General features: G+C 44.1%; 1 protein-coding gene across 4 annotated transcripts; it reads right to left on the reverse strand.

Annotated features, from left to right (window-relative positions):
* Positions 1 to 24,061: 24,061 nt before the first annotated feature.
* Positions 24,062 to 26,429, reverse strand: LOC124700234 (E3 ubiquitin-protein ligase SINA-like 10). 4 transcript variants are annotated; one of them, XM_047232394.1, is made up of 3 exons: positions 26,192 to 26,429; positions 25,605 to 25,811; positions 24,062 to 25,095 (listed from the first exon to the last, which is right to left on the reverse strand). In XM_047232394.1, the coding sequence occupies exons 2-3, from the start codon at positions 25,722 to 25,724 to the stop codon at positions 24,322 to 24,324; spliced, it is 894 nt and encodes a 297-aa protein (XP_047088350.1). In that variant the 5' UTR covers positions 25,725 to 25,811; positions 26,192 to 26,429; the 3' UTR covers positions 24,062 to 24,321. The 4 variants fall into 4 exon arrangements, with proteins under 4 accessions (XP_047088350.1, XP_047088352.1, XP_047088351.1 ...); XM_047232396.1 differs by having other exon boundaries at positions 25,605 to 25,753; positions 26,183 to 26,429; XM_047232395.1 differs by having other exon boundaries at positions 25,605 to 25,756; positions 26,183 to 26,429.
* Between the last annotated feature and the right edge of the window lie 544 nt (positions 26,430 to 26,973).

Below are 26,973 nucleotides of genomic sequence, written 5' to 3' on the forward strand. Positions count from 1 at the left end.
GGAACGTGAGTAACTATCAAAAGGCCTCACCAATCTAAAAGTATGAACGAACGATAGACTCGACGCCGGTAGGTACCGGCGCCGGTAAAATCGACGGGTTCTTGCCCGGCGCGGCTTGTCTCCGGCAAGGTGGACCAGAGCGACGGCATCCTCAGCATCGGCGGCGCTGATAAATAAACGCTCCGACTGCACCATCCGCATAATCCCCTTTGGACGAGCTGGGTCAGCTCGCCACAACCAACGAACTAATCAATCTCATCCCATGGCGGCGGCCTTACGTGTTCAGTACTACAATCCATGAGCTATTGTGAGATATTGAGATGCTTCTTTTTGTCTAATCATTTGCTTCTACCGTGGAGATAATAGACTATAAATTATTGGTCCTTGTGCATTCATCTATTGATTTAGTAAGAAATTAGACATCAAGCAATATGGGATTCGCCGGAGAAGAATAGCATTGGCGACCAGCGACGCTCGGACAGGTTTGCGGTGCTCCACCTCCTATTCCCTGCCGGCGGGGGCAGCCATGGCCTCTACTCCTGCCCAACCATTAACACCATTAGCGCTTCTCTGTCGGTGGCATGTCCGACAAGATCGCGCGGCGTCTCTGTCCGGCGCTCCGGCCGGATACTCTCACATTCCGTTAAGTTTTGCTCTCGATCTGACATGGGATGGCTTGATTGGGAAACACTTTGACCCAGAAATCTAAGACGATGAAAGACTAAAATACCCCTCCGTTGGAGGTACTCCATGTGTATCTGCTGAGTTTTTGAGCGAGTACTCCATGTCCAAATCGTGGAGTACCAGACCACACAAGCAGTGGCGGACCTTGCAGAAAATCTTTGGGAGGGCGAAGCTGCAAAATAACATGAAAATTTTCTTTGAAACACTAAACTGTACGAACAACGAGAAGTTAGAATCAACTGTATTTTCAGAAACTCATATAACTAGATTGATTTGTCCACAAAATACAATTCTATCAGCAATATATGCTTAAACTACCATGATTCTCCAAAAGAACTACAAGCTACACAGCTACAGATCAGCTCTTCGCCTCTTTGTACCCGTAAAATGCTCAAGAACATCATCGTAGCTGTATTTTTCTGCGATTTCCTTCTCTATATTGACTAGCAAACTATTGGCGAGAAAATCGTCCTCCGTCTTATTGCGTAGTCTTGTCTTAACAATCTTCAAAGCAGAAAATGCCCGTTTAGCACTAGTTGTAGAGACCGGAAGTGTCAAGAGCAATCGCAACAATCTATCAATCAACTTGTAGATAGAATGTCTCCCACTCTCAACAAGGCAGCGACATAGCTTTGCAAATGTTGACACATTTTTCAACTCTTCATCATTAGAACTTAGAAGCATCCACAACAAAGTGTTTAAGTTGTTGCTCCAGGCCATAAATTTCTTGTTGAGTGAAATCAGCCGGATAATATTTTCTCACCATCTCACAAATATCATCAGGCTTGAAAGATCTAAATTTACTTGCAGGAATCAAAGTAGCACTAGTGGACAGAAGATCAATTACCTTCTCACCTGAATTCTAGTTCATGGAGTTGAGTATCAATTGTTGCACGGAATACTTCCACTCGGAAATAATGCTCCTCAGTAAAAGAATCAGGTTGGCGACGAGCACGACCACCACGTAGAATATAAGTTTCCTCCAAATCTGGATTATCAATGGAATGGTTTGCACAAAACTCAACAACTCGAAAAAAGAAGGCTTCCCAACCATCATCTGATCTCATCTGATCAAGGCGAACTTTTGTTGAGAAAACAAGACGCATGGCATTTACAATGTCTTGTGATTTCTTTTGTAAAGCTTGTCCAAGAGCCTCAGTAATCTCCAGTATTTCTTCCATCAAACATAAGCCAAGTATGAACTCAAAAGAGGTCAAGTAGATGAAAGAGGTATCACCATCTACACGAACTGAGCCTGGTCCATCCGAAGCTATTTTCTGAAGAACTGTACTTACTGCATTAAACATGGTCTTCAGGCTAGATATCGAACCCAAGTGTGAACCCCATCTTGTGTCACCGGGGCGTTTTAGTGCACGGATCTGATTTGCACCTTGGCCAGTTTCAATGTCATCAATAGCTAGTAACCGAGCTAGCTCATCCAACTGAGCATCATGAAGCTCGTCATGGCGCTTGGCGGAGGAGTCAACAGTGTTAACAATGAATAAAAGTTTCTGAAAAAACTGAGCCACAGGGACCACTTCCTTGGATGCAGCAACTAGCGCTAGTTGCAAACGATGAGCATAGCAATGGACATAGTATGCATATGGGCATTCTCGAAGAAAAAGAGCTTGCAATCCATTGAACTCTCCCCTCATATTACTAGCCCCATCATACCCCTGGCCACGAAGGTTTTGAACATCAAAGGCATTATTGGATAACACAGAGCTCAATACCTCTTTAAGTGTTGCAGCTTTGGTGCTTGTCACATGTATCAAGTCAAAGAATCGCTCTTGCAAAATGCCATCTTTATCCACAAATCTGAAAACCACTGCCATTTGCTCCCTTTTTGCCACATCACAAGTCTCATCCACCGGTACCATATACTTTGTAATTCTTCAGAAGTGGCTGCATAGGTCCAAGTTTCAAATATGCCCGTCGCACATCATCTCTTTGATTAGCAGGATATTGGCAAATCTGTGGACGCAAGGCTGGATCCCGCTGCAAAGATTTAATACCATAGAATATGACATCATTTGTTTGAGTTTGATGCACCTGTTCTTCATGACTTTGTTGTTCAAATTCGAGCAACAACAGAGGGGTTTGGACATGAACATTGGGTTCTTCTGGAGGAACAACTAGTTCATTTGCTTCACATTCATCTCTCTTTTTTCTAAAAAATGAATCAATGGGTTTTGCCTTGCCCATCACTACTTCCTACCTACACAGAGAAACAACAAAATCTGAACTATCAATTTCAGTTTCTAAAACACTCCATGACCTAGCTGAAATCTTCCCAAATTTAAGATTGAATAATCAGAACTAAAAAATCAGCAAGTAATTACCATCAATCAGGGACAGGGAGAGCGGGAATGGAGAGGTTCGCCTCGCCGCCGTCGCCTGTGGGCGGTGGTCGGTCGGCGGCCGGTGGAGGGGGAGCAGGGGCGCTGGAGATGGAGCTCTGCAAGCAGGGCCGCTGGAGGCGGATCCGGGGGCTCTGGAGGCGGAGCCGGGGGTGCTCTGCGAGCGGGGGCGCTGGAGGTGGAGCTCAGCGAGGAGGAGATGGAGGCGGAGCTCGATTGGCTTGGTCACTGTGCGTGCGAGACAGAGAGAGAACCAGCATCGAGGGGAACAGAGGAGTCGGTCGCGTTCTGGGGACAATGCAAACTTCTCTTTTCTGTTTAACGTAAGCTAAGTTATGGCCTTCTGGGAAAGGAAAAAAGGCCAAGGCCTTGTGTGGGCTGGAAATAGTACTAGGTAGTGGAAAATTCAGTATTTTGCTGGGGGGGCGAGAGCCCAATTCGCCCCCATTAAGGTCCGCCTGTGCACACAAGCCATTGGATCAATAAAAATAAACGGTTGTTGTTAATTTAGGGGTATTGTAAAAGTCCTCAACCATTATGGTCATCTTCTTCCTTTGATTGTTCGACAACTGCTTAAGCTCGAAACATGCTAACCGAGGCTTTAAAGACCAAAACAGTCACTCACTGCGAACATCAAGATCAAATAATCGCCGAACGAACATCGACTGGCGACACACCCTAAGCAGCAGAAGCTTCAAATCCTTCATCACCAACTAGAGGAACCAGACTTTGACGCAGACCCAAATGAACAAAGAGATTGATGATGTCGCACCACTAATTAACTAGCAAAAACCTTTCCCTAAACAACACACCAACCGTCAAGATCTGCATGTATCCATCAAACTTATTAGATACGAAAATACTTCCAAAGTTGGGTGATGTAGCATCCAACTCTCGTTGACATACAAGTCCTGCTGCTTATTTGTAAGAATGCTAATTGATACGTTAATATCGGCATGTATGGCAGAAGTCACGAAATCCCTTCTATCTATTTATTGTTTCTTCCTCTACCTTCTTGATATACTCCCTTTCATTCTGAAATACTTCACATTTCAGATATAAAATTTGTCTATATTTTAGCTTTATAATTAACAACAACACATGAAACGAAACAACCCTGCTTTCTCTATTGGATGTTATTACTTTTAATGTAACCGCATGCATCAATCATTGCAGAGAGACTGGGATGAGAGTCTTTATTTCGAAAAAAAACATGAATTGGTTGAAATAGTACTAACAAATATAGTACTCCGTACTAGTTTGTTTGATTTTTTCTAAAATGTAGAGTAGAGTAAATCAAAACGCAGGGAGTATGTAGTTACTTGTCCCATCTCTAAGCATCATTGAGAAACATCAAGTGCGAGTATGCTTGCCCCATCTCAGAGCCCTCCACGACACCCACATGGCGCTCGCTCGTTGGGGACTAGGGCCGCTCCGCCTCCGCGCCATTTGATCTGGAAACCAACCCTGCATCTATCCGGCTCGCTCGCCCGCTCGTGCCCCAATTCCCTTCCGAAAAGAGCTCTCCAGAGGGAGGCTCAACCCGCATCTACCAAACTCGGCGGCGGCGGCGATGCCGCCGCAGGTAGCCCCCCTCCTCCTTCGTGCTTCCTCCTCCTCCCTGGAACTCTTCCTCCTTGCCACCCTCTGTGATTTCTTCCTATGGCGTTCCTCCTCTGCAGCCTTGCCTAACCCTAGATCGACGGGGCTGATGCCATCTCATCTCCTCTTCCCTTAGGCGACGGGAGAAGCACTGAAGACCTTGGCCTGCAGCTCTGTCAGCGACCAAGAATGGAAAAAAGAAGGCCGCGTCGGGTGTGGATGGATTCGACGATTGGATGGGTGAGGCCAAAACACAGTATGTTTTCTTATCCTCTTACCTCATGCTCTTCGACCACATCTTCATCCTCCATACCTCCCTTTGTTGTGCTCATATTTGTGGTATCTTCATCCCGTGGCCAGAAATATGGTAATGTTCTGTTGCAGGCTAGATTTTCTTTTAATATTCTGCTTGATGAAATTATGAAATGATTTTTATTTTTAGCTCTATGTGATTGAGAAGTATACTGGGTTAGAATCAATTTAGATTGTTAATGTATTGGTGGTAGAAAAACTAGATGGATATATATTCTTGGACAAACTTTTCATCATGTTATTAGCTTTCAGAAATTCGATTACTTCAGTAATAAGAGATTTTACTCTTAAAATGCAATACGAGATTTCCATGAAAGGACAATTTCTTATGGTTCACGCTAACATATTGTTTGCTACTTGGCATAGGTATGCTCTGATTATATAAAGTAATACCTTAAAGGTCTGATTCAAATAGAGGTTCCTGGTTTGGTTTTGCACTTTCCTTCATGTTAACAATTTTGTTGTTTTTGCATCAGGTATTTCTTTCTATGGAAAACGCAAGTTTTAATGATAAGATCTGAGCTATTTGTTTGAATGGAATGTTTCTCTCATCCACCAGGCTGAAGGGTGTTTGTCAGAACTTAAAAGCAGCTTGATCATGTTTAAGTTGCCTTTCTAATTGGCTTTCACATGTACGGCAGCAGCATCATAGGAATTAGTCCTCAACCAAGGTATTTTACCTGTTCTCCTGTATCTATGTATAGTGGATTTTGTGGTCTAAGGTCATCCACGAATCCATTAGAGGGTATACGATTGATCATCAGTGAATATTATATATTACTCAAGTGATTGAAGCTTTAACATTCATCACCAACCTTTCCGATCCTCCAGAAATTGTATACTACTCATGAAAGATTGATAATCAATGGATACTATATACTAATGAGAAATTATGCCTACATTGATTTTCTAAATGTATGTATGCCACTGACTCTTGTCATTGTGTTTTCCAGGGATTTATGGATGATCACAATATATGCTCAGTTGTTTCAACACGAATGGTGTCACGGTAACATTTCTCAGTTGTTTCAGCAGTTTATACCAATGCGCTGCTTTACCAGACATCGACATAGAGAATAATTTCTTCCTAACTTCATCCATAGAAATACCTGCACACTTGAATAACCCGCATAATTCATGTAAAAACAGTAAATGATCTCCAGGACGGACAGTTCCATCCCCTTCATAGCGGTTATCCACAACAAGTTCAATAATTTTCATAGGTATCTTGAAAGGAATATTTTCAGTAGGTGGATTTAAAATATCACAAGCATCATTAGAGTTATCGCATATGGGAGATAAAGTATTATCAGAGCAAATTTTCTCCCCTAAAGCTGGGAAACTAGAAATATCATAAAAACTAGCTTCCCCAAGGTTAGACTTTTCCATAGCATTAGCAGTAATTGCGTTCATACTAATAACATTGCTACTAGCATGCAAATAAGGTTTTTTAATTTTTGCATCAAACAATTCATGTCTTAACTCAGGAAAAAGATTAAAGAGCTCACCAAATTTGTTGTCCATTATGCCTAACTAGTGAAAAATAAAAACAAGAAACAAAAAGATGCAATTGCAGAATCTAAAGGAGATAGCTTCGAGCACTCACACACCGGCAACAGTGCTAGGAAATAGCTTAGTAGTCGGAGGATGTGAATACCTTTTACCTTACCTCCCCGGCAACGGCGCCAAAAAATATCTTGATGTCTACGCACGCTTCTATTCCTGTAGACAATGTTGGGCCTCCAAGAGCAGAGGTTTGTAGAACAGCAAAGAAGTTTCCCTTAAGTGAATCACCCAAGGTTTATCGAACTCAGGGAGGTAGAGGTCAAAGATATTCCTCTCAAGCAACCCTGCAATTAAGTTACAAGAAGTCTCTTGTGTCCCCAACACACCTAATACACTTGTCAGATGTATAGGTGCACTAGTTCGGCGAAGAGATAGTGAAATACAAGTAATATGGATGATTATAAGTAGCAACTGCAATCTGAAATAAAAATGGCAGCAAGCGAACCTGTAGTAGAACTTGTTGGAAACGGTGTTTCAATGCTTAGAAACAAGGCCTAGGGATCATACTTTCACTAGTGGACACTCTCAACAATGATCACATAATTGGATAATTAGATAACTTCTCTTCACTTGTGCTACTCTGAATTACTCTCTTATTGGAGTCACTAATCATCACGTAGTGGCTACAAAAGCTCCACTCAAAGTTCATCCAGTACTCGACAAACACCACTCATAGGGATATCCTCATCAAATCATAATCCAAGATAATACCGTTGCAATTTAGACCGAGTACTAACATAGCATACACACTGTCAACAATAGCTATGAAAGGGGGAATAGATCACATCAATACTATCATAGTAATAGTTAACTTCATAATCCACAAGAGATTACAATCATAGCCTACGCCAAGTACTACATGATGCACACACTGTCCTCTTTACATCATGGAGGAGGAATAGACTACTTTAATAACATCACTAGAGTATCACATAGATTAATAGTGATACAAAGCTCATGATCACATAAAGATCACACCATGAGAGAGAGAGAGAGATGAACCACATAGCTACCGGTAGAGCCCTTAGCCTCGGGGGAGAACTACTCCCTCCTCATCATGGGAGACAGCAACGGCGATGAAGATGGCGGTGGTGTCGATGGAGATGACTCGGGGGGCAATTCCCCGTCCCGGCGGCGTGCCGGAACAGAGACTTCCGTCCCCCGAAACTTGTCTTCGCGATGGCGGCAGCTACGGAACTCTTCGTGGAATATGACTGGATATTTTAGGGTTTTCGCGACGGGGAGAATATATAGGTGGAAGGGCGGCCTCGGAGGGGTCCCGAGGGGCCCACACCATAGGGCCCCCCCCCCCCACTTTGGCCGCGCCGCCAGGTGGGGTGGCCACCTCGTGGCCCCTCTCCGTCTCTCCTTCGGTGTCCTGGAACCCTCCGTGAAAAATAAGGCCTTAGGCTTTTGTTTCGTCCAATTCCGAGAATATTTCCTGTGTAGGATTTCTGAAACCAAAAATGGCAGAAAACAGGAACTGGCACTTCGGCATCTTGTTAATAGGTTAGTTCCATAAAATGCATAAAAATGATATAAAGTGTGAATAAAACATGTAGGTATTGTCATAAAACTAGCATGGAACATCATAAATTATAGATACGTTGGAGACGTATCACCAACAACTAGGACATAGATGCAAAGTAGTTGAATGGAGGCACAAATTTCACATTCACTTCCAAGAGGTATCTTCCGTGCATATAAATTCTAATAAATTTACTGCAATAGCTTTGCTCTATCCCCTCACTTCATAGGGTATCATGTTTTTTCAGTCCTCGGCACTTTTTTTGTAGGAATTTAGTACTTGTGGTTTACTAGATTTGTTTGCTTATTGTACTATTGAAATGCAGGCTGACAGGTTTCTGATGTTACTGGTGGTCTGAAGCTTTTATAGAAGCATTTTTGTGTCCTCGAGCTTAGGAGTAGGAGTTCAAGAGCGGTGGTTGAATTTTGTGATCAGCTGTGGTATTGCACTCTTTCTGATCTGCTGCTGAAGAATGATCCTTGACTTCATTACATATTGTGGTGTCCTTTTTTGAAGGTAGGTTTGGAGGTGTGTAAACTTTATTTATATTTGCTATTATCTTTGGAGTTCTGATTTCAGTAAATGCACTGAGTTTGGAGCTAAGAATTTTCTGAACATTCACATCTTTTATCATTTGTTTTCAGCTGATTCGGAGCTAAGGCCGATGACAGGAGCCAGCAACAGTGTGTGTTTGCTCATTTCCAATCTTTTTAATGTCATATGAACATCGGTGAGGATCATCTCGATTTCTTTGAGGCTAGGATGCCTTGACATGCATGTGCAATGACAGAAGCAGCGCCACCAACGGATGCCTTATTAAGGTCAGGATCATCTCGATTTCTTTGTTGGTGACAGAAATGGTTTTGCCGAGTAGCTTAGAAGTCTTAATAATGATAATGGTTTTGCCGAGTAGTACACCTTTTTTGTAATATTTTTTGGTGCATTTACCACTGAAATATGCAGTCAGACAACTATTCAGATATGTTTTTATTGGATGTTCAGGTTTATAGAGGTTAAATGTGTTATGGTGCCTGACGGGTGTTCACTTTCCTTGTACGATTATTGCCACTCTCTTGTCCCACAGATTTGATTATTTAGCATAGTCTTTAAAACATATTTTCAAGGGATAAATTTGCTGAGTTGCTCATTCCATTTTCTATTTGTGTGCTCCTAACTATTTAAATGTGTTTGTGAGTGGGTCTCAATATGCAGTCTTGCTCTGGCCTGTTGCCATGTTAGCAAGAGGAACATGAGAAGTGGAGAAGAATCATGTGCCGTTGCATCGTCACCCAAAACGCCAGCTCCAAGCTTAGAAGGTCTCCATATTCTAATCTCTCTTTCTCTCTTTCTTGTCTGTTTGTATAGATTTGTTTACATTGAGTAAATTCGAGTGAATTTATTTTCTACTTTGAGTGAATTTGCTTTCTATTTTTGGTACTTTGTTAGGTTGATAAAAGGGTAGTTTTTTCTTGTTAATTGTCACAACAATATATATATTCTCCGTGAAATAGAACATGAAATTTTATGCATATTCGTCCTTCAGTTTACTTTGATTTATCAACTGTCTATTTTTTCACCTATGTTTCTCTTAACTTGCAGTGAATTGGACATTAGATTATACACATATTTAAAGTAAATTGGAAAGTACAACTAGAATGTTTAACTTGAACACATTGGTATGGAATTACCATTTGTTTATATCGGTCTTCCTAGCTAAATCATGGAACTCGCTTAACAATTCGCGGTAGCTTTCATTCCACGTACGCATATAGCATCATCATTCCAAGATTCAAATGATTTTTTTCAACACTTAACACTGATACTTTCTTTTTACCCATGAAGGTGTGGTACATCAGATAACAACGCATTTCCCCCCATTTTTTACCCCCTGCTGGACTCACAAACTAAACCTCTAACCTGTATTTTTTTATTTGATTTGACAGCTCAACACTTTGCCGAAAAGCTTCTAACAATCATGAGCGATACAATTCTCCACTTCAAAGAAAAAGGCAAGTCTGAATCTGTTAAATCTGCAAATGGAGAGACTGATCCTCACACATAGAGGCGATGCTGCATTAGAGTTCATTAGATATATATGTGTCTTGTTGGCATATATCTGTTGAGTCACACTCGACCAATAACTACTTTTTCCGGGTGTATTTACTTCATACATTTATCTTTGATCTTTCGTTTGTAGCTACACCAACAGTTGTTCAAGATAATTGCGGTTAAGCTCCAATTCATTTCCTGCTGAATACTCCAATGTACGCCTAACTTACGACCATTGCTATGTATGTTTCTATGACTAATGCCCTCAGAGGGGCCTGATTGGCATGCACCTGACCGGCGAGGAGGCGCCCCATGGGGCGCCCCAACCACTAGTTAAAATACATCACCTACTATGTAGGACTATCATCAATACAACACTACATGTTTGACATCTACAATACAATATCCTTGTTATATGAAGCACAGATATGGGAAACACGAATGGAGAAAGAAGCTAATAGAAGAGAAACCCATAGGGAAAGGCCCTGGGGGCATGAGAGCAGTATCTAATGGCTTGTGTTTGTCTTCATTTATGTGCGCATAAGAATGGGAAGTATTGGGAAAATGATTTCCACGGAGTTGGCTGAGGGTAGTTCAAGCTGCCATTCCTTTCTTGCGTGGGTTCAGATTCCAGTTCGCCATTACGAATGGCATACTTCCTTTCTTCCTTAGTCAGAATCGATAATGCCCATCTTTTCTGAAAATGAACAACTAACGGCCTGCACGTCCACGGCACATCGTACATGTCTCAGTTTTACCGTGGTTTGATCCGGACGGACCTCAAATGACTGACCCAGAGCAACCATGCCACCAAAATGATAGTTGACGACTTCGCCTTGATGGACTGGCAACACAAAACCATCGTGTGCAGGGTCTTCTGAGTTCACGACAGATTGTAGTCTACCTCCTCAAAATTAAGGTGTTCTGTAACCTGCTATAGTATTTCAGTGTCCTGCCTTTAGGGCATCTCCAGCGGACTGACGCATTTTGGATCGTGCAAATATCTGCGAGCGTACGGTTGGCTCGCGGACGCGAAAATAGTCGTGCGTCCGTTTGCGTCGGGGTGGCTCCAGCGGGCCGACGCATTTCCGGGTTTAGAAAATTCAGAAAATATGTTGTAGCATCAAATTAGCTCAAATTTGCACGAAATTATAGTCTAAAATTATGTAAAATTAAGGTCTGAAATAAGTTCATCACACTTTGCACATGAAATGGCGCAAAGTGGAGTCCAAAAGGGGCACAACAAGGCATGAACAACATATAAAGTCTAAAAGGAGGCCATGGTGCTAGACATTGGTGGTGCTAGACACAAGGATCATGAGCCTTGAGCACGGATTTCGGCACGCCTCTTCATGAACCAGGCCCTGGTGTTGTTGTCGACGCTGCTCAAGTCGGCTAGCATGATCCTTGTGTCCTCTGCACGGGTCTTGGCCTCGGCGTCCATCCTCCTGGCCTCGGCGTCTGCCTTTTTGGCCTCGACGTCCATCCTTTGGACCTCAATGACCTCTTTCGTGAGGTTGAGGTAGATGACAGCTGCAGCCTCTTTTTCCAGACGCTTCTTCTCGTCCCTTTTCGCCATTGGTGGCATGAATCTCGGCCATCAACTTCTCCAAGCTCCGGGTGAACGCAATGGCTTGTGCCTCTCGGGCTAGATCGGCCATGGTAGACTTATGGCCTCGGGGACAAGGTGGAAGGGCATGACGTCCATGATCGTCGTCTTCTCCGTCGATGTTAACCGATGTCCCATTCTTCACAGCTTGATCGTAGGCCGCAAAGCTTGTCTTCCACTTTTGTGCGTCCTTCAGCTTCTTCCAGCAATGGACCATATGAAAGCCCCTCTTGTGCACTGCCTTGAACCTGTCGAAGGCCCGAGATACCTGCAATCACGCCAACACCGCTAATGATGTACATAGAATGATGTAAATACAATAGAATGATGATGGTTGTCTCTTGTTTACCACTGAAATAACGCCAATGCCGCTATTGGGGTTGTTCACAACATGTTCGACGGCGGAGCAGAACTTGCTTGTCTCTTGTTTGATGTAGTTCCATCTTTTTCTGAAGGACTCTTCCGCGCGAGGGCTTGGGATCTCGTAGAGCTTGTGAAGCTTTCTCTCATTGTACTCCTGCATGACCTTGGCCCAGTACACCTTGCCCTTTTGTTGGGCGCCATTAATACAGTCATGGCTTGTCGCCAGCCACGCGTCGCACAAACACTTGTCCTCGTCATCGTTGAATCCTTGTGTCCAGTGGCTCTCCCCCTTCTTCTTGCTAGCATTGTCCGTGGTGAGGACAGGCCCAGTTGGCGCGTCCTCATAGTCGTCGGCGCACCTGGGTGTTGGCTGTGTGGGCTGGGTGGACAACAGCCATGCGACATCGATGCCATCCGCATATTGCATCGGTGCTCACTCATCATGCGGCCCTGTCCCGACCCTGGCGTCGCGAACGAAGCCGCTGCCGTAGATCATGGCCTCGATGTCTTTGTCTTGCCGGTCCTTCCAATAGGCCTACGAATCACCGGACGTCATACGCATGACACAACGCAGTCGCACACAGTGAGAGAGCTTACGTACTGGGTCGTCCATCGTCGGGGCAGATGGTGCTATTTCGTCAAACAGGACGCGGGGCACCGACATGCTCTCCTCCGGCACCTGACGCGTCTTGTGTGTCGCGGTCGGGCACGAGTCACCGCTTCTCGGCATCCGGTTGAGGTCGGGAACCGACGCCCCGTTGAACTGCACTGGCGCCACGCCGGAGGCGAACCTCGATGCCGCGTGGTCCTGCAAGAGAGCGGGAGTTCAAGGATGTAGTTGGGAACTTACCGAGCTCACTGACGAGGCCGGAGGAGTGACGCCGGTGATCCCCTCTCTCTTGATGAGCATGTAGGCCTCCGTTAAGCTCGGATGGAGGCCTACTTGCGCGGCACTGGTTTTCAGCTGCATCTGCCACGCCTGCTGGCCGGCCTGCAGGGCGGCGTCCGCTGCACTCCTCTCCTTCAGGTTCCTGCGCCGGCTGCGACGCTTCGCGGCCTCGTTGCCTTTCTCTTCCTTGGACATCACCTTCTTTGCCGCCTTCGGCTTAGCGTCCCGGCCGCCGGTGGTGGCCCACTTTACTTCCGCTGGAGCTGCGGTCTCCATTGTGCTATGGTCGTGGCTATGGGGGAGTCTGGGGCGGTGGCGGGTGCGAGGGTTACCTCGGAATCCATGGTGGTGGCGGAGGCGGCGAGGACTGCTGGCGCCAGTCCATTTTGATTTTTCGCGCGGGGAATGGCCACTGGCGGGAATGTTATCAGCCTCCCTGCCACTAACGCGCGGGTCCTACATAAGTTTCGGCGGACACTCGGTGCGACCGCGGAGCATCCGCGCAAACCTGGCGCATATTTGGGCCAGGTTTGCGTCGCCGCGGACTGCCCGGTCACTTTGCGTCACCCCGCTGGAGCGGGACCCAGATATATTTTTGGTCACGGCGAACGCAAACGGTCGCTCAGCCCTTTCCGTGGTTGACTATTCGGAATAGTTGTCTCTCAGGTCGATCGAATCTGCCAGCTGCGGAAGCAACCATCACAAATCACGTCTCACTTGTCATTGTGGATGCGTAAAGGGAAATAATCAATTTTGAACTCTAAGCTTCAAAATGAAAACTTGTGGACAAATCATTGCTAACTTGCACATTGGGAATCTTATAGTATTGCCGCATCTCTCTTTCGTTCTTATCGCTCCTACTTTCAACCATGCAGTTGACCGCCAAATCTGATCATCTACCATCGGCGATGTCTTTTTAAAAAGAACAGACACCCAAAAACATCTGATATTTGATATTTACCAAGGGGAAACAAAATCCCGTACAAGGGGCAAACAACTCGACGTACAAGGGGCAAACAAATTAAATCCCGGAGCTCCACCACGCACCTCCCCCTCCCCGTGAGACGGAGGCCCTGGAAGCGGAGTGCGCCGGTGTCCACCAGCGAAGCCGCACCGCTCGTCAACGAGAATTTAATAACCGAAATTTGGTATTTTGTATGTACGATGACCAATCTGATCCTTGTCAACAAGTTCAGGTATCCATCTTGCATTTTACTCAACCAAAAATAACGATGATGTCAAACCCGATACCAATATCTTTTGAGGTTGAAAGCCAAAATCAACATAAAATGCAAACAATTTTTCTTCCAATGTAATTTAATTATTCGAGACGTTGTCACCACTATGGACAAATTATAGTTCTGTGATTGTTATTGCAAACCTACACAGAAGTATATTACTATATTGCAGTGCTAATTTTTCCTTTAACTTCGAATACCCAATATGAAAATCCGAACTCGGCCAGCGCCATTCGGGACAGGAGACAAATAAAAAACAATCGCCGTACGATAAATAAGCTAGCTAGGACAGTAAAAGATTCCTGATTTAGAAGCTAAACAATGGTACTTGCATGTAGCGGAAACAAATGTGGGGGAGTAGATGCGGGGAGACCGGGAGAGTCATATACTCCTGACTCCCCAATACAAGAAATTGCATGGGGCAAGTCAGCCGAGGGGTAAATTTGCCTTTAAAAATATATAGAATTCTAGTGTGCTCTATATTTGAAACAAAATCTCAAAAAACTATACGGGCTATATCAAGAAACGAAGAGAGTATGAAATAGTAAAATATATTCAGTTGTAGTGTTGTAGGCGCAGGCTATCGATCGCTGATCAGTTTTGCGTTTCCCCAACAATGACGCCCGTGCCGCGTCGTACGTGCCTGCAGATGGGGCATGCAAACCGAAATGCGTACGTATGTGGGAAGAGGGAACAGCCGGCGATGTCAGTGCGGACTGCCGACCGATGTCGACGGTGAGCCCCTTTTTTCGTGAAAGCTAACTAGTGTTTTGACTAAGAGAGTAAGTTAAACCCGTTTTCATTTCTGTTTTCGCCATACAGAAACTCGTTATACGCAGCCCGGCAAGTTCAGAAAAAAAAAGGGGGTACTTAACGTAATCTACATGGGAAATGTGATCCTTCATAATAAACAGACCGTAATGGTGGTTTGAAGCTTTGTCACACGGTCACAGGCTCACAGCCCACATGCCGAACGTGAACAACACGGGCTGGTCCATCCTCGGTCGCAACTGGGTTATTGTAGGGACTGCCTCATGGGCTCCTGGCCATGGCCCATTGCTGTTTGCAACTGTTAGTGGTCCATTTCTCAAGCAAGGGGCAGCTTCACTTGAAAGGAAATAGGTTTGCTACTGTCCATCCGGCCAAGTTTCAGGCGCTTGGTTGCCAGCGCCAGCCAGTTTTGGGACGTGGATTACATGATTTTCAAAGGGAAAACGCTTTCCATCCGGCGACCGATCGCTGGCCAGCGATCGGTTGTTGTCGCTCGCTCCCACGCGGCCCACTTAGGTCTGGTTTTTCGGTCCAAAACTGGAGTGTTGTTTTTTGGCCCAAAACTGGAGTGTTGCTTTTTTTTTTTAAGAAATGTGTAGTGTTGTTTCCAGATTTGTAACAATTAGATAAAAAAATTATTGTAAACTCACACGACATAATTTGTAAGTTTTTTCTAAGTGATATGTTACGAAAATGCGTGTTTCTTGATATGTTGTAAACAGATGACTTTTTTGCTATAAATATTTGTGATTTTTGGTGTACTTGTTTTAGTCATGGACACTTTTTTTTCGTAGAGATGTTGTATACGTTTGTTAGTTTTGTAACTATTGCGTATAAAATTTATAAAGAAAGCATGTAAGAGATGTTGTAATGTTTACCTAGGCGTTTGCCATAATTTTTTTTTGTTGTAATCGCCTATAATTTTTGGTAAAATACTTGGTGATTTTTATTGTAATTAAATATATAGAAAATGTGTTATTGTTTAATCAATTTTTCATAGTCACGAACACATGTTTTTTGTTGTTATAGCTTTTGATTTTTTATTGTAATTGTTGTCAATATTTGTTGTAAACCAACATGTAGAAAAATAGTTGTTAATTATCCATTTTTTATAACATTTACATTTTGAATTTTTGTTGTGAATATTTTGTTGTAATAGTATACTTTTTTTGTAAGCGGGGTGAGGATTTTGTTGTAAACTGGGGAAGAGAAGGACTGCGGGTTAAGTTTCCAAAAACTAGGGGGCAAAACATAAAAGTTGCATTACGGTTGATTCTGGACGTCGGATCAAGATCTGACGGAGCGGAGGACGACCGATTTCTCCCCCTTTTTCAGACGACCGACGGTCAGCGCTCGCCTTTTCAAAGCCGTCTAAAAATTGGTCCAAAAGAAACGTCTGAGTCAGCGACCCAGGAAGATATCCGGAGAAAAACTAGCAATTAGATCGTTTACCTACTTGTTATGAATTGTGTGAATGGCTAATTAAATAAATGCTCCCCCGATCCATAAAAAATATCACGAATTTAGGACTAAGGTAGTATAACTTTTGTAGTAAGTTTTTGACGGGAGGGAGTATGGTTGACAATAAGTTTTGACCTCTGACGTACGAAATGCCACCTCGGCACCTCTGTCACATATACACAATTTTGAATGAGGAACAAAGGAATTTAAAAATAAAATAAATTATCCATATGAAATCTTAAATAACTAAAATTTCAAAATAATTAAAATAGAACTCACAGTATTATGGAATATAAATTAGAAACGAGAAAAAATTAACACCCCCCATCATTACAGTTAATTTTGTTAAAACACAGCACAATGTGAATATGGCTTAAGCTCTTCACTTTTGCATGATTTCATTTAAGTAGCAGAAACGAAAATACTTCCAAAGTTGGTGTTGTAGCATCCAACTCTTGTTTGACAGGCAAGAACGTCAGTGCCGGCTGCTTATTTGTAGGACTGCTAATTAATATGCAAGTATTAAGGAAATCACTTCCATTCCATCTATTGTTCTTGTTCAGTTTCTTCTACCTTCTTGATAACATATGTAGTAACTCGTCCCATCTCTAAGCATCATAATAATACATCACCTACTATGTTATGTACGACTATCATCAATACAACACTACTTGTTTGACACTTACAAGGCGATATCCTTGTTATATAAAGTACCTAGATGGGAAACACGAATGGAGGAAGAAACAACAATGTAAAAACAACAATGCGAAAATGGAAGAAACTATTAGAAGAGAAACACACAGGGAAAGGATGTGGGGGCATGAGAGCAGTATCTGAAGGCATTTTGGTTGTCTTCATTTATCCGCGCGTAAGAATGGGAAGTATTGGGAAAATGATTTCCACCGTGGTAGATGAGGGTAGTACGAGGCGTCACTGCTGATTGTCATGCCCGTGCATGGTGGATACACTGGGCCGGATGGACATGGGTCGTGGGCGGGTTGCACTAGGCTTGCGGCTTGACTTGTTGACGATAAGAAGGAGCCAACGATGGCGAGAAAAAGGATCGAACAGAAACTGAAGCAAGTCCCTCCTCTCGTCTGCTCTTCTCCTCTCCTCCCGGATTTCCTCTGGAACGTCATCTTCTTCAGGTCCTGTGGCTACCACAAGCCACCTTGTATCTACCTCACGTCCCGATCCTCACCGGCGGCCTAGGGGTGTGACAGTTGGTATCAGATTCGGGTGATTTAGTGGGATTTCGCAGCGGTGGTTGTATCCCCTTGATCTGGTCTGGTATGAGAAATCTCGAGAGAAGATTGGCGAGCTTGATTGTTCAGCAATCTCGACTGATTCGCGACTCGGATCCCACAATACGCATCTCTGGTTTTCCCACGTTTTGGAGTACTTCCACTTGCACGAGTTGCACCGCATGTTCGACACAATGTCTAGGCAACGAGAGGTAACCACATGCACATCCCTTAGCGTCACAGTGAGAAACCTACGCTGGCCGGTGACAGAGGAGGTTATTCATCAGGTGTTTGATGCCTACGGTGCAGGAAACAAGATTACAATCATTGAACAAACTAGTCATGTGTGGGCCTTTGTGGAGTTCCGGTCATGGCAGGAAACAACATATGCTCGAAGTTCTTTGCAGGGATGGTCTATTTTTGATGGTTGTTGCTACCTTGACATCCAACATGCGTGACCGACCATCATCCCAGCCACCTCAACCGCATGGGCGAGCAGCAGGGCGTCACCTCCTGTCGCCACGACTATGTCGTTGGTCATGCCTGATCAAGCCTCGTTGCAGCCGGAGGCCACGCCACCGTCACCCTCGGTCGTCCTGGATAACCATGTGTCACACCCCTTGGCCGCCGATGAGGATCGGGGCGTGAGGTAGATACAAGGTGGCTTGTGGTAGCCACCGGACCTGAAGAAGATGACGATCCAGAGGAAATCCGGGAGGAGAGGAGAAGAGCAGATGAGAGGAGAGACTTGCTTCAGTTTCTGTTTCAGTTCGATCCTTTTTCTCGCAATCGTTGGCTCCTTCTTATCGTCAACAAGTCAAGCCGCAAGCCCAGTGCAACCCGCCCACGACCCATCGGACATGTCCATCCGGCCCAGTGTATCCACCACGCACGCGCATGACAGGTTCTTTTCCTGCGTGGCTTCGGATACCAGTTCGCCATTACGAATGGCATACTTCCGTTGTTCCTTAGTTAGAATCGACATTGACCATCTTTTCTGAAATTGAACAACTAACGGCATGTATGTCACAAGATTGGCGTACATGTCTCAGTTTTACCATGGTTTGATCCGGACGGACCAGGGATGACTGATCAAACGCAAGCATGCCACCAAAATGACAGTTGACGAATTTGCCGTAAGGGATTGGCATGACGACACCATGGTGTGCAGCTTATGCAGATTTCACGAGAAAACTGCAGTCTACCACCTCAAACAGTGTTATTCCACCTGCTGTAGTATTTGACCTGCATTCAACAAATATGTGTACCAGCCTCCAACTCTCTGAATATTTCTCTCTCGGGTGGACAGGATCTGCCAGCTGCGGAAGCAAGCATCACAAATTACGTCTCATGTGTCATCGTGGATGTGTAGAAGGAAATAAACAATGTTGAACTCCAAGGCTCAAAGTGAACACTTCTAACAAATCGTTGGTAACATGCACATTTTAAAACCTATGGATTTGCCACCTTTCTCTTTCCTTCTTTTTCCTCCTACTTTCTACCATATGCACTTGACCGCGATCATCTACATCAGCGGTATCACTAGTGGAAAAAAGCCTATCTGTGGCGCACCAAAATCAAATTCTGTGGCGCATATCCAGGTCGCCACAGTTACCACGCGACTAGTATTGAAACTTCTGTGGCGCATATGTACGTGCGCCACAGAATTTTGAAACTTCTGTGGCGCACCATGCCAATATGCGCCACAGAATTGTCTGTCAAACTTCTGTGGCGCACCATGCCAATATGCGCCACAGAATTTTTTTTTCGAATTTCAAAAAAAAGTGGCGGCCAGATCTAGATCTAGATCTGGGGCCGCCGGAATTTCACCGATTTTTTTCGAATCTCGCCGGAAGGTGGTGGTGGTGGTGGGTGGTGGGTGGGTGGTGGTGGGTGGTGGGTGGGTGGTGGGTGGAGGAGGAGGAGGAGGCCGGCCGGAGGTGGTGGTGGTGGTGGTGGGTGGTGGGTGGAGGAGGAGGAGGCCGGCCGGAGGTGGTGGTGGTGGTGGAGGAGGAGATGGTGGAGGAGGAGGTGGTGGTGGTGGTGGTGTTGGCCGGAGGAGGAGGAGGAGGAGGTGGTGGTGGTGGTGGTGATGATGGTGGTGGCCGGAGGAGGAGGAGGAGGTGGTGGTGGTGGTGGTGATGGTGGTGGCCGGAGGTGGTGGTGGTGGTCGCTGGTCGCCGGAGGTGGTGGTGGTGGTCGCCCGAGGTCGCCGGAGGAGGAGGTGGTGGTCGCCGGAGAAGAATGGAGGAGGAGGTGGTGGTGGTGGTGGAGGTGGTGGAGAAGAAGGGATGAGATGGTGGTGGTGGTGGTGGTGGAGGAGGAGAAGTGAGGAGAGGAGATGGAGAAGTGAGAGGAGGTGGTGGAGGTGAAGTGGAGGAAGAGATTTGGCGCCTTCGAATTTCAAAATTTCGGCCAAAACTTCTGTGGCGCATGGGGGACAAGATGCGCCACAGAATTTTTTTTTCTTTTTTTTTTGTATTTTGCAGGAAAAAATCTTTAACTGGCCGTAACTTTTTACTCTTTTCGTGGGAACATTTTGATATATTGTGCGTTTTTTTTCGAGTTCGTATGCAACCAGAAATCCAGTTTGATGATTTTCCCACGCAATTTTGCAAAAAAATTCAAATTTATGTTTGTTAAATTTCAGTGGTGCTAGATGACATAATATATGGGAATCTCGAAGGATTTTATTTTTTGAAATTTCTATCTATTTCTTTTATTTTGTACAAAGGTAAAAAAGGCGATCCACGGTGGGGGGGGGTGGGGGTGGAGTTGCGTGGGGAGAAAAAATTCTTCAGAATTCTGTGGCGCATATTTTTGGTGCGCCACAGAAATATGAACTCTGTGGTGCACATGACACCATGCGCCACAGAATTTTAAACTTCTGTGGCGCACATGCCACCATGCGCCATAGAATTTTGAACTTCTGTGGCGCACATGCCACCATGCGCCACAGAATTCTCTTCGCCCATGTGCAGCGCTGGACCCCGCGTGGGCCCATGAAATTTCTGTGGCGCATCCAGCCACATGCGCCACAGAAAGTAGACATTCTGTGGCGCACCAGTCCATCCATGCGCCACAGAATTTCGACTTTCTGTGGCGCATATTTTTGGTGCGCCACAGAAATAATTTTTGTGGAGCATATTTTTTAGGTGCGCCACAGATGTCATTTCTACCTATAATGGTTTTCCTACTAGTGTATCTTTTTTCTAAAAAAGACACCCAAAACAAAATCACGGACAAGGGGCAAACAACTCGACACAAACCATTATGGTCGTCTTCTTCCTTCGATTGTTCGACAACTGCTTAAGCTCGAAACATGCCAACCAAGGCTATAAAGACAACAACAGTCACTCACCACGAACATCAAGATCAAATAATCGCCGAAGGAACATCGACTAGCGACACACCCTAAGTAGTAGAAGCTTTAAATCCTTCATCACCAACTAGAGGAACCGGACCTTGCCGCAGACCAAAACGAACAAAGAGATTGATGATGTCGCACGACTAACCAGCAAAAAACTTTCCCTAAACAACACACCAACCGTCAAGATCCGCATGAATCCATCAAATCCGATAGAACATACCCTAAGTGGCCCTTCACAGATGTTGGATCGAACGTCGCCACCACCTTGCAGTTGCCACTCGGCAGACCAAGAACTAACAAAAACAAGGACCCGCATGAAACTACAAAAAGGAATAATGGGTTCACACCCCTCTTTGCCACCGACCATACCGTTGGTGGGATAGGGGAGAGGGAGCAAGGTGGTGGTGCTAGGAAAACCCTAGTTATATACTAAAATCAAGATACATGTGTTTCTTTTTGAGTCGTCACCTTAATCCACATCATCTAAATTATCTCGATAGTTTAACACCTGAAAATAAATAATTTATTTTAGTGGTGTATTATGCCACTTGAAAACTTTTTACTCTTATCTTAATATGTTTGCCTAATTCTTTGGTGCTTGAAATTCACATTTGGATTTTCAATAGTAAATATTTTTAGAGATTCAGTTGAATCACTTTGCCATCTCCCTTCATACACCACCTAATACATCCACAATATCCACATAATACAAGTGAAATATTCTTTTCTACACGCCACTCTTGGATTATTTCAAGAGCTAAGTGTTTTTACTCACATATTTCATCTCCAACCAGCAACCACATCTACCATATAAAGCTATCTACATGTTCCCCAAAAAAATCCCCACTTCATAAAGCACATATCTACATCTAAATCCAACTATTGGCAATGGTTTTGGATTTATTTGTTTCTGAAAATTGTTTCGAGCATTTCATCAAACACCTTTATGGGTGGAATATTGTTTTCGTTAATTTGTTGTCATGTTTAGGACGAACCTGTGGCAAGCCATGTCCCTCTTTTGGACTAGTAGAAACCTTGTAACCTCCCCTGTGTATCCAGCTCCCCATTCGTATCCGTTGAAGACCAGCTCTTTATCCCTCTCTTATAAACTATGGTTGAGTAACCTAACTTGAGTTAAGTTGCCCGTGGCTAACCTCTCTTTGTCTATGAAAAAATGATTCCTACATGGGAGGGGTCACGTGGTATTTTGATGGAGAGGGGTACAACATCACCAAAATTGCAAGCATGAGGATTTGAACTCGGGTGGGTGGGAAGGCATCAGCCCCTCCCCACCACTAGGCTATGCCTTAGTCTGTACCTCTCTTTGTCTATGAAAGGAAGGATTAATAGGATCTATGCCGTTGCATTGTAACTTTCACCGATTGGAGATACTCCATTACAAAAACTAAACTTGGAAATATGCCACTCCAACTTTTCCATACCTCTAGCTATGCCATCAATTTCAATATAAAAATCTATATTCAGCTCCAATACTTCGGTACATACATCCATGCATGTACTCTGGCCCATACAGACATGAAATGAAAAAAAAAGGAGAAAGACCGCATCAAATTTCACTGATCAAATATCACTCGCGCGCAGACGAACTAAATTGCCCCGCCCAAAGCTCATGCGCGTGGATGAACCTAAATCCCTAGCACAGGGATGGGGGCGGTCGGGTTCTACGGTGGCTGGAGAAGCTCGCCGGCGCGTCGGGTGACCAAGGCGGCCGCTGCTTAGGGCCTTCGGCCCGTGCGGCTAGAACCTTTCCTCCCACGATGCGGTAGCCGGAGGAGCCCGCAGATGGAGGAGCTCCCGCGACGCGGCAGCCGGACGAGCCCGGGGCCGGAGTAGCTTCCGTGGTCACTTCTGGTGGTCCTCCCTCGCTTAGGGGTTGTTTGGTACTAGAGTTTTAGTGGGAATTAGCAAGAATAATCCACTCCAAACTTCAAACCTCCACTTATCCCCGATACATATTTGTGCTAGAGTATGAGCGAGTTTAATTCCCACTTATTTCCATTTTTTTTTCAAATTTTAGTGTAATTTTTACAATCCCAATACTCTACCCCTACCTAGTGGATTGAGGATGAGATTTTATGGGGATTAGGTGACAGCAGAGATTCATCCAATACTCTAGAGTATTATTCCCATTAATCTCCACTAAAACACTAGTACCAAACAAGGCCTTAAGGATTATGCAAAGTCGCTTCTTGAACAACCGATTTTGTGTGTGTCATATGTATAAAAAATAAAATTCGGTGCTAATAAAGATTCTTTATGGGATATTTTTTATTTTTTTCACAGGACACAAAAATGTCGATTGTTCGTGAAACTTGGCGCGTCCACATAGAATGTTGATAAGTACGCGCGAATTTTGTACAGATTTTTTCAACATTTTAAAATATTTTTTGCAGGAGCATATGCACATGAGTTCAAAAGTACATTTCCATGCCTCCATCTAAAATAAGTGTCTTACTTTATATATAGACACATCTTAGTTTTAGAAAAATTTGTATCTAAAAAAAGTTAAGACACTTATTTTTAGACGGTGGGAGTATAGTATAAATTTCTTGCTTAGGCATCTATTACTAGCTTCTGACAACATCTGAATTCAAAATCTGTTTTTAAATGTGCTTGGTATCTGTTCGGGAATTCTCGCACACAACATCGTGCGAATTTTAAAAGCAAAGTGTAATCTATGCCTACGCATAACTACTGGGATAATAACTCATAAGTACTCCGTAACATATTTCAATAGTTCCGAACTTCAAAAACAGCAAAATGCAGTGACCAAGGGTAGACATGATAACCTGTTGGTTTACTTTTACACACTTCGCCATTATCCCAACGGCATCTCTGCTAATGTACTATCTATAGCCTTGTTATTATGCATAAAATTACACAAAATATTCTGATGATTCATGGAAGCATTTAATTCTGCCTAAATCACCGGTGTCTGCAACCTTGGGATCTCATGTATGCATGTACACAGAAACGAAAAAGAGCCAAACAGGATAACTTCAAGTTACTGGTTCATATTCAGTAGTCACGAGATGCAGAGAAATGTACTGAACATAACATACAATTTTCTAGTAGACCATGGACAGCCTCACATGTTGCGGCGCAAGTTGAGGACAACAATACATAAAAAGACTCATTGTTGAAACAGCTGCCATACTAACAAACTGGTGAAACCCAGACGTGATAACAACACCACGCTGAACCTCCGGAATATATGAGCACTGTCGAATCTTAAAGGTATATCGTCAATCAGATCAATCACGAAGCATTTTATGTGTAAGAGCAAAGCCCAAACTTCCACGGATCACAATCTCGGAGGATTGGGGAGCAGGAGTCGGGCCCTTTCTTTGGAGAATGGGCCTGCTGACACTTAAAGCTTGTTGAATGGTGATTCTGAGCATCATACTGTGTCGATCTTCAGAAATCTTTCCCTTGGGCATAATTAACTCATATTCTGGCAAGAATCCACCAGACAATGAAGAGCTTCTGATAGGGCAACTTAAACTTTCACGAAAACCAGTCGCAAAGCAGTCAAAGCTCATATTACATGTGAGCTTATTGGGTTCCATAGTGCTAGGTTGGACGCAGATGATTGAGAGAGCATGTCCATCACCCGATGGTAACAACCTGAGCAGGAAAAAATAGTCTGTCTGCCTGCGTTGCAGAACATAGAAGCCCCACTCTAAGTAGAGAGACACCGTGTCAGAATCTGGGAGGGTTGAAGACGGAAACTCATGCTCGGTGGTTAGATGGTCCAGAAGCGCCTCCGTTGGTCCAAGGAAGGTACAGAAGGGCTTTGGGCAGAAGCACCCCCAATCAGTGCATGCCTTCTCGTGTTCTTCTTTCTGGTAGTAAGTGACCTTCTTGGTGCATCCGTACATGGCATTCGAGCAAGAAACCTTGACTGTCTGGACGACATGTTCCATCCCAAAGCAGCGTTTGAAGGTAGTTTTGGCAGAGCATATGTGGCACTTGTTATGTAGGTGCTTGCCACGGCATGGCGAGCATATGAAATGCCCCACAGAACACTGGAAGAGAAAGGATTAGCTGGGTCCTTGTGAAGATAACTTTTAACAGCAATATTTTGTTTAAAAAATAATATCCAGGTCCACAAAATGATATGAAATGCCCCACATAACACTGTGGAAGAGAAAGAATTAGCTGGGTCCTCAACTCCTCATGAAGATAATTTTTAACAACAATATTTTGTTTCAAATAAACTACACAAATCAACAAAATGATGTGAAAAGCCCCATAGAACACTCATCCTTGTAAAGATAAGTTCTAACAGAAATCTTTTGTTTTTGATAAACTACACAAGTACACAAAATGCCCCACAGAACACTGTGGAATAGAAAGGATTGACCTTCATTATTTCAGCTACTATTACAGGTATTATGGGTTCACAGGAAACACTTTCTTGCCAAGTAGCACTACAGCCAACATCAAACCTCTTATAGTGAGCTTTATCAGACATGAAATAAAATCATGAGTAAAAAGACAAGTCGATATATGCTCATAGAAGTAGTTCATTTACCTGGAATATCGGGGGCCTGAGGGGCTCAAAGCAGATGGGGCACTCCAGGGTGTCGACCTCCATGGTCACAGTCAGCCTCTTGCTGTTGCTCGCTCCCTCGCGCTGTGCTTTAGCATCCATAGCCAACAAAACTCAAAGGTTCCAGCACCCTGCTGGTATTACAAGACCCGAATGTATTGATTAGCACAATCTCACCACCCTGTTTTCCTGTTCCACAATATATGCTGACAAAAGTTATGGAGCTGGAAGTGATGCTGGTACTATATGGTGTAGGCACGATTTAGAAAGCGCATTTATCCACAACTAGCAATGGAATAGCAAAAAAACAAGCATACATTTACATAAAACCTAATTAACCGAGAGGTGGAACGCTCCAATTGCAGATCTGTTGTTGTTCATGCTTTTCAACAAAAAGTATTGAGCTAATTCGGCTTACTTGAACAGTTGAACTACCTGGTGGCACATGAGAGTAATCTGACAGTGAGACAGTAAAAAGAGGAAATTTATTCTGTTCAAAGTAGTGACTCCGAAGACGGAGGAAGGATCCTAATGGAGAGGGATGCAGAATGCAGCCGTACCTGAACTACCTGGTTGCCTCAGGAGTTATCCACTGCAAGACCTAGTCGCCTTTGCCGGTCTCGAGGTCGCCCTTTCCTGATGGCGGCGCCATCGGAGACGAGTAAGCCACCACCAGTGACTTCCTCCTCCGAGGGGACTGCTGCTCCCTTGTGGTCGATCTCTCCAACGAGCCCGTGCGACGGGACCCCGGGAGAGGAGGTGGCGAGCGCGACGGCGGCAGTGTTTTGCAGGAGGCAGGATTGAGAAGCGAGAGTGAGAGGGGACAGGGGACTGAGACGGACCACCCAGCCTGGAGAAACTGCTGAAGAGAGTGGGCTGGATATGGGCCTGGCCATCTAGATTTTGGACACTACTTAATTTGAGCCATTTTATCTGGAAACTAGCTTTCAAAATTTTGAAAAGCATTGTATTTGTGTTTTGGGTTTTTAATATTCCCATCACATCATAACTTTGAGCCAAAACAAATAATTCTAGTACTCTTCCTCGCTATAAACATCAAAAAAACTGGTTCATGTTTTTACGACTTCATCTTTAACCCATATCATAAAAGATGACACAATATACAATAAACCAACATTTTTAAATGAAACCAGAAAATATGTGCATATAATTGAAACTTGAAATTTATTAACAGACAACAACCATCTTGCTAAAATCGCAGACATGATGAATTGTTGTTACGATTCAAGTATTCGCCATCATGCAGTATGATACTAGTATTATGCAATGCCTTGTGCTATTCTTATCTATAGCTTGGTCAATGGATTCAATATTCTTGGAAACTGAAGTA

Source organism: Lolium rigidum, chromosome 3, assembly GCF_022539505.1.
Source record: "Lolium rigidum isolate FL_2022 chromosome 3, APGP_CSIRO_Lrig_0.1, whole genome shotgun sequence".
In the NCBI taxonomy this organism is placed as follows: domain Eukaryota; kingdom Viridiplantae; phylum Streptophyta; class Magnoliopsida; order Poales; family Poaceae; genus Lolium; species Lolium rigidum.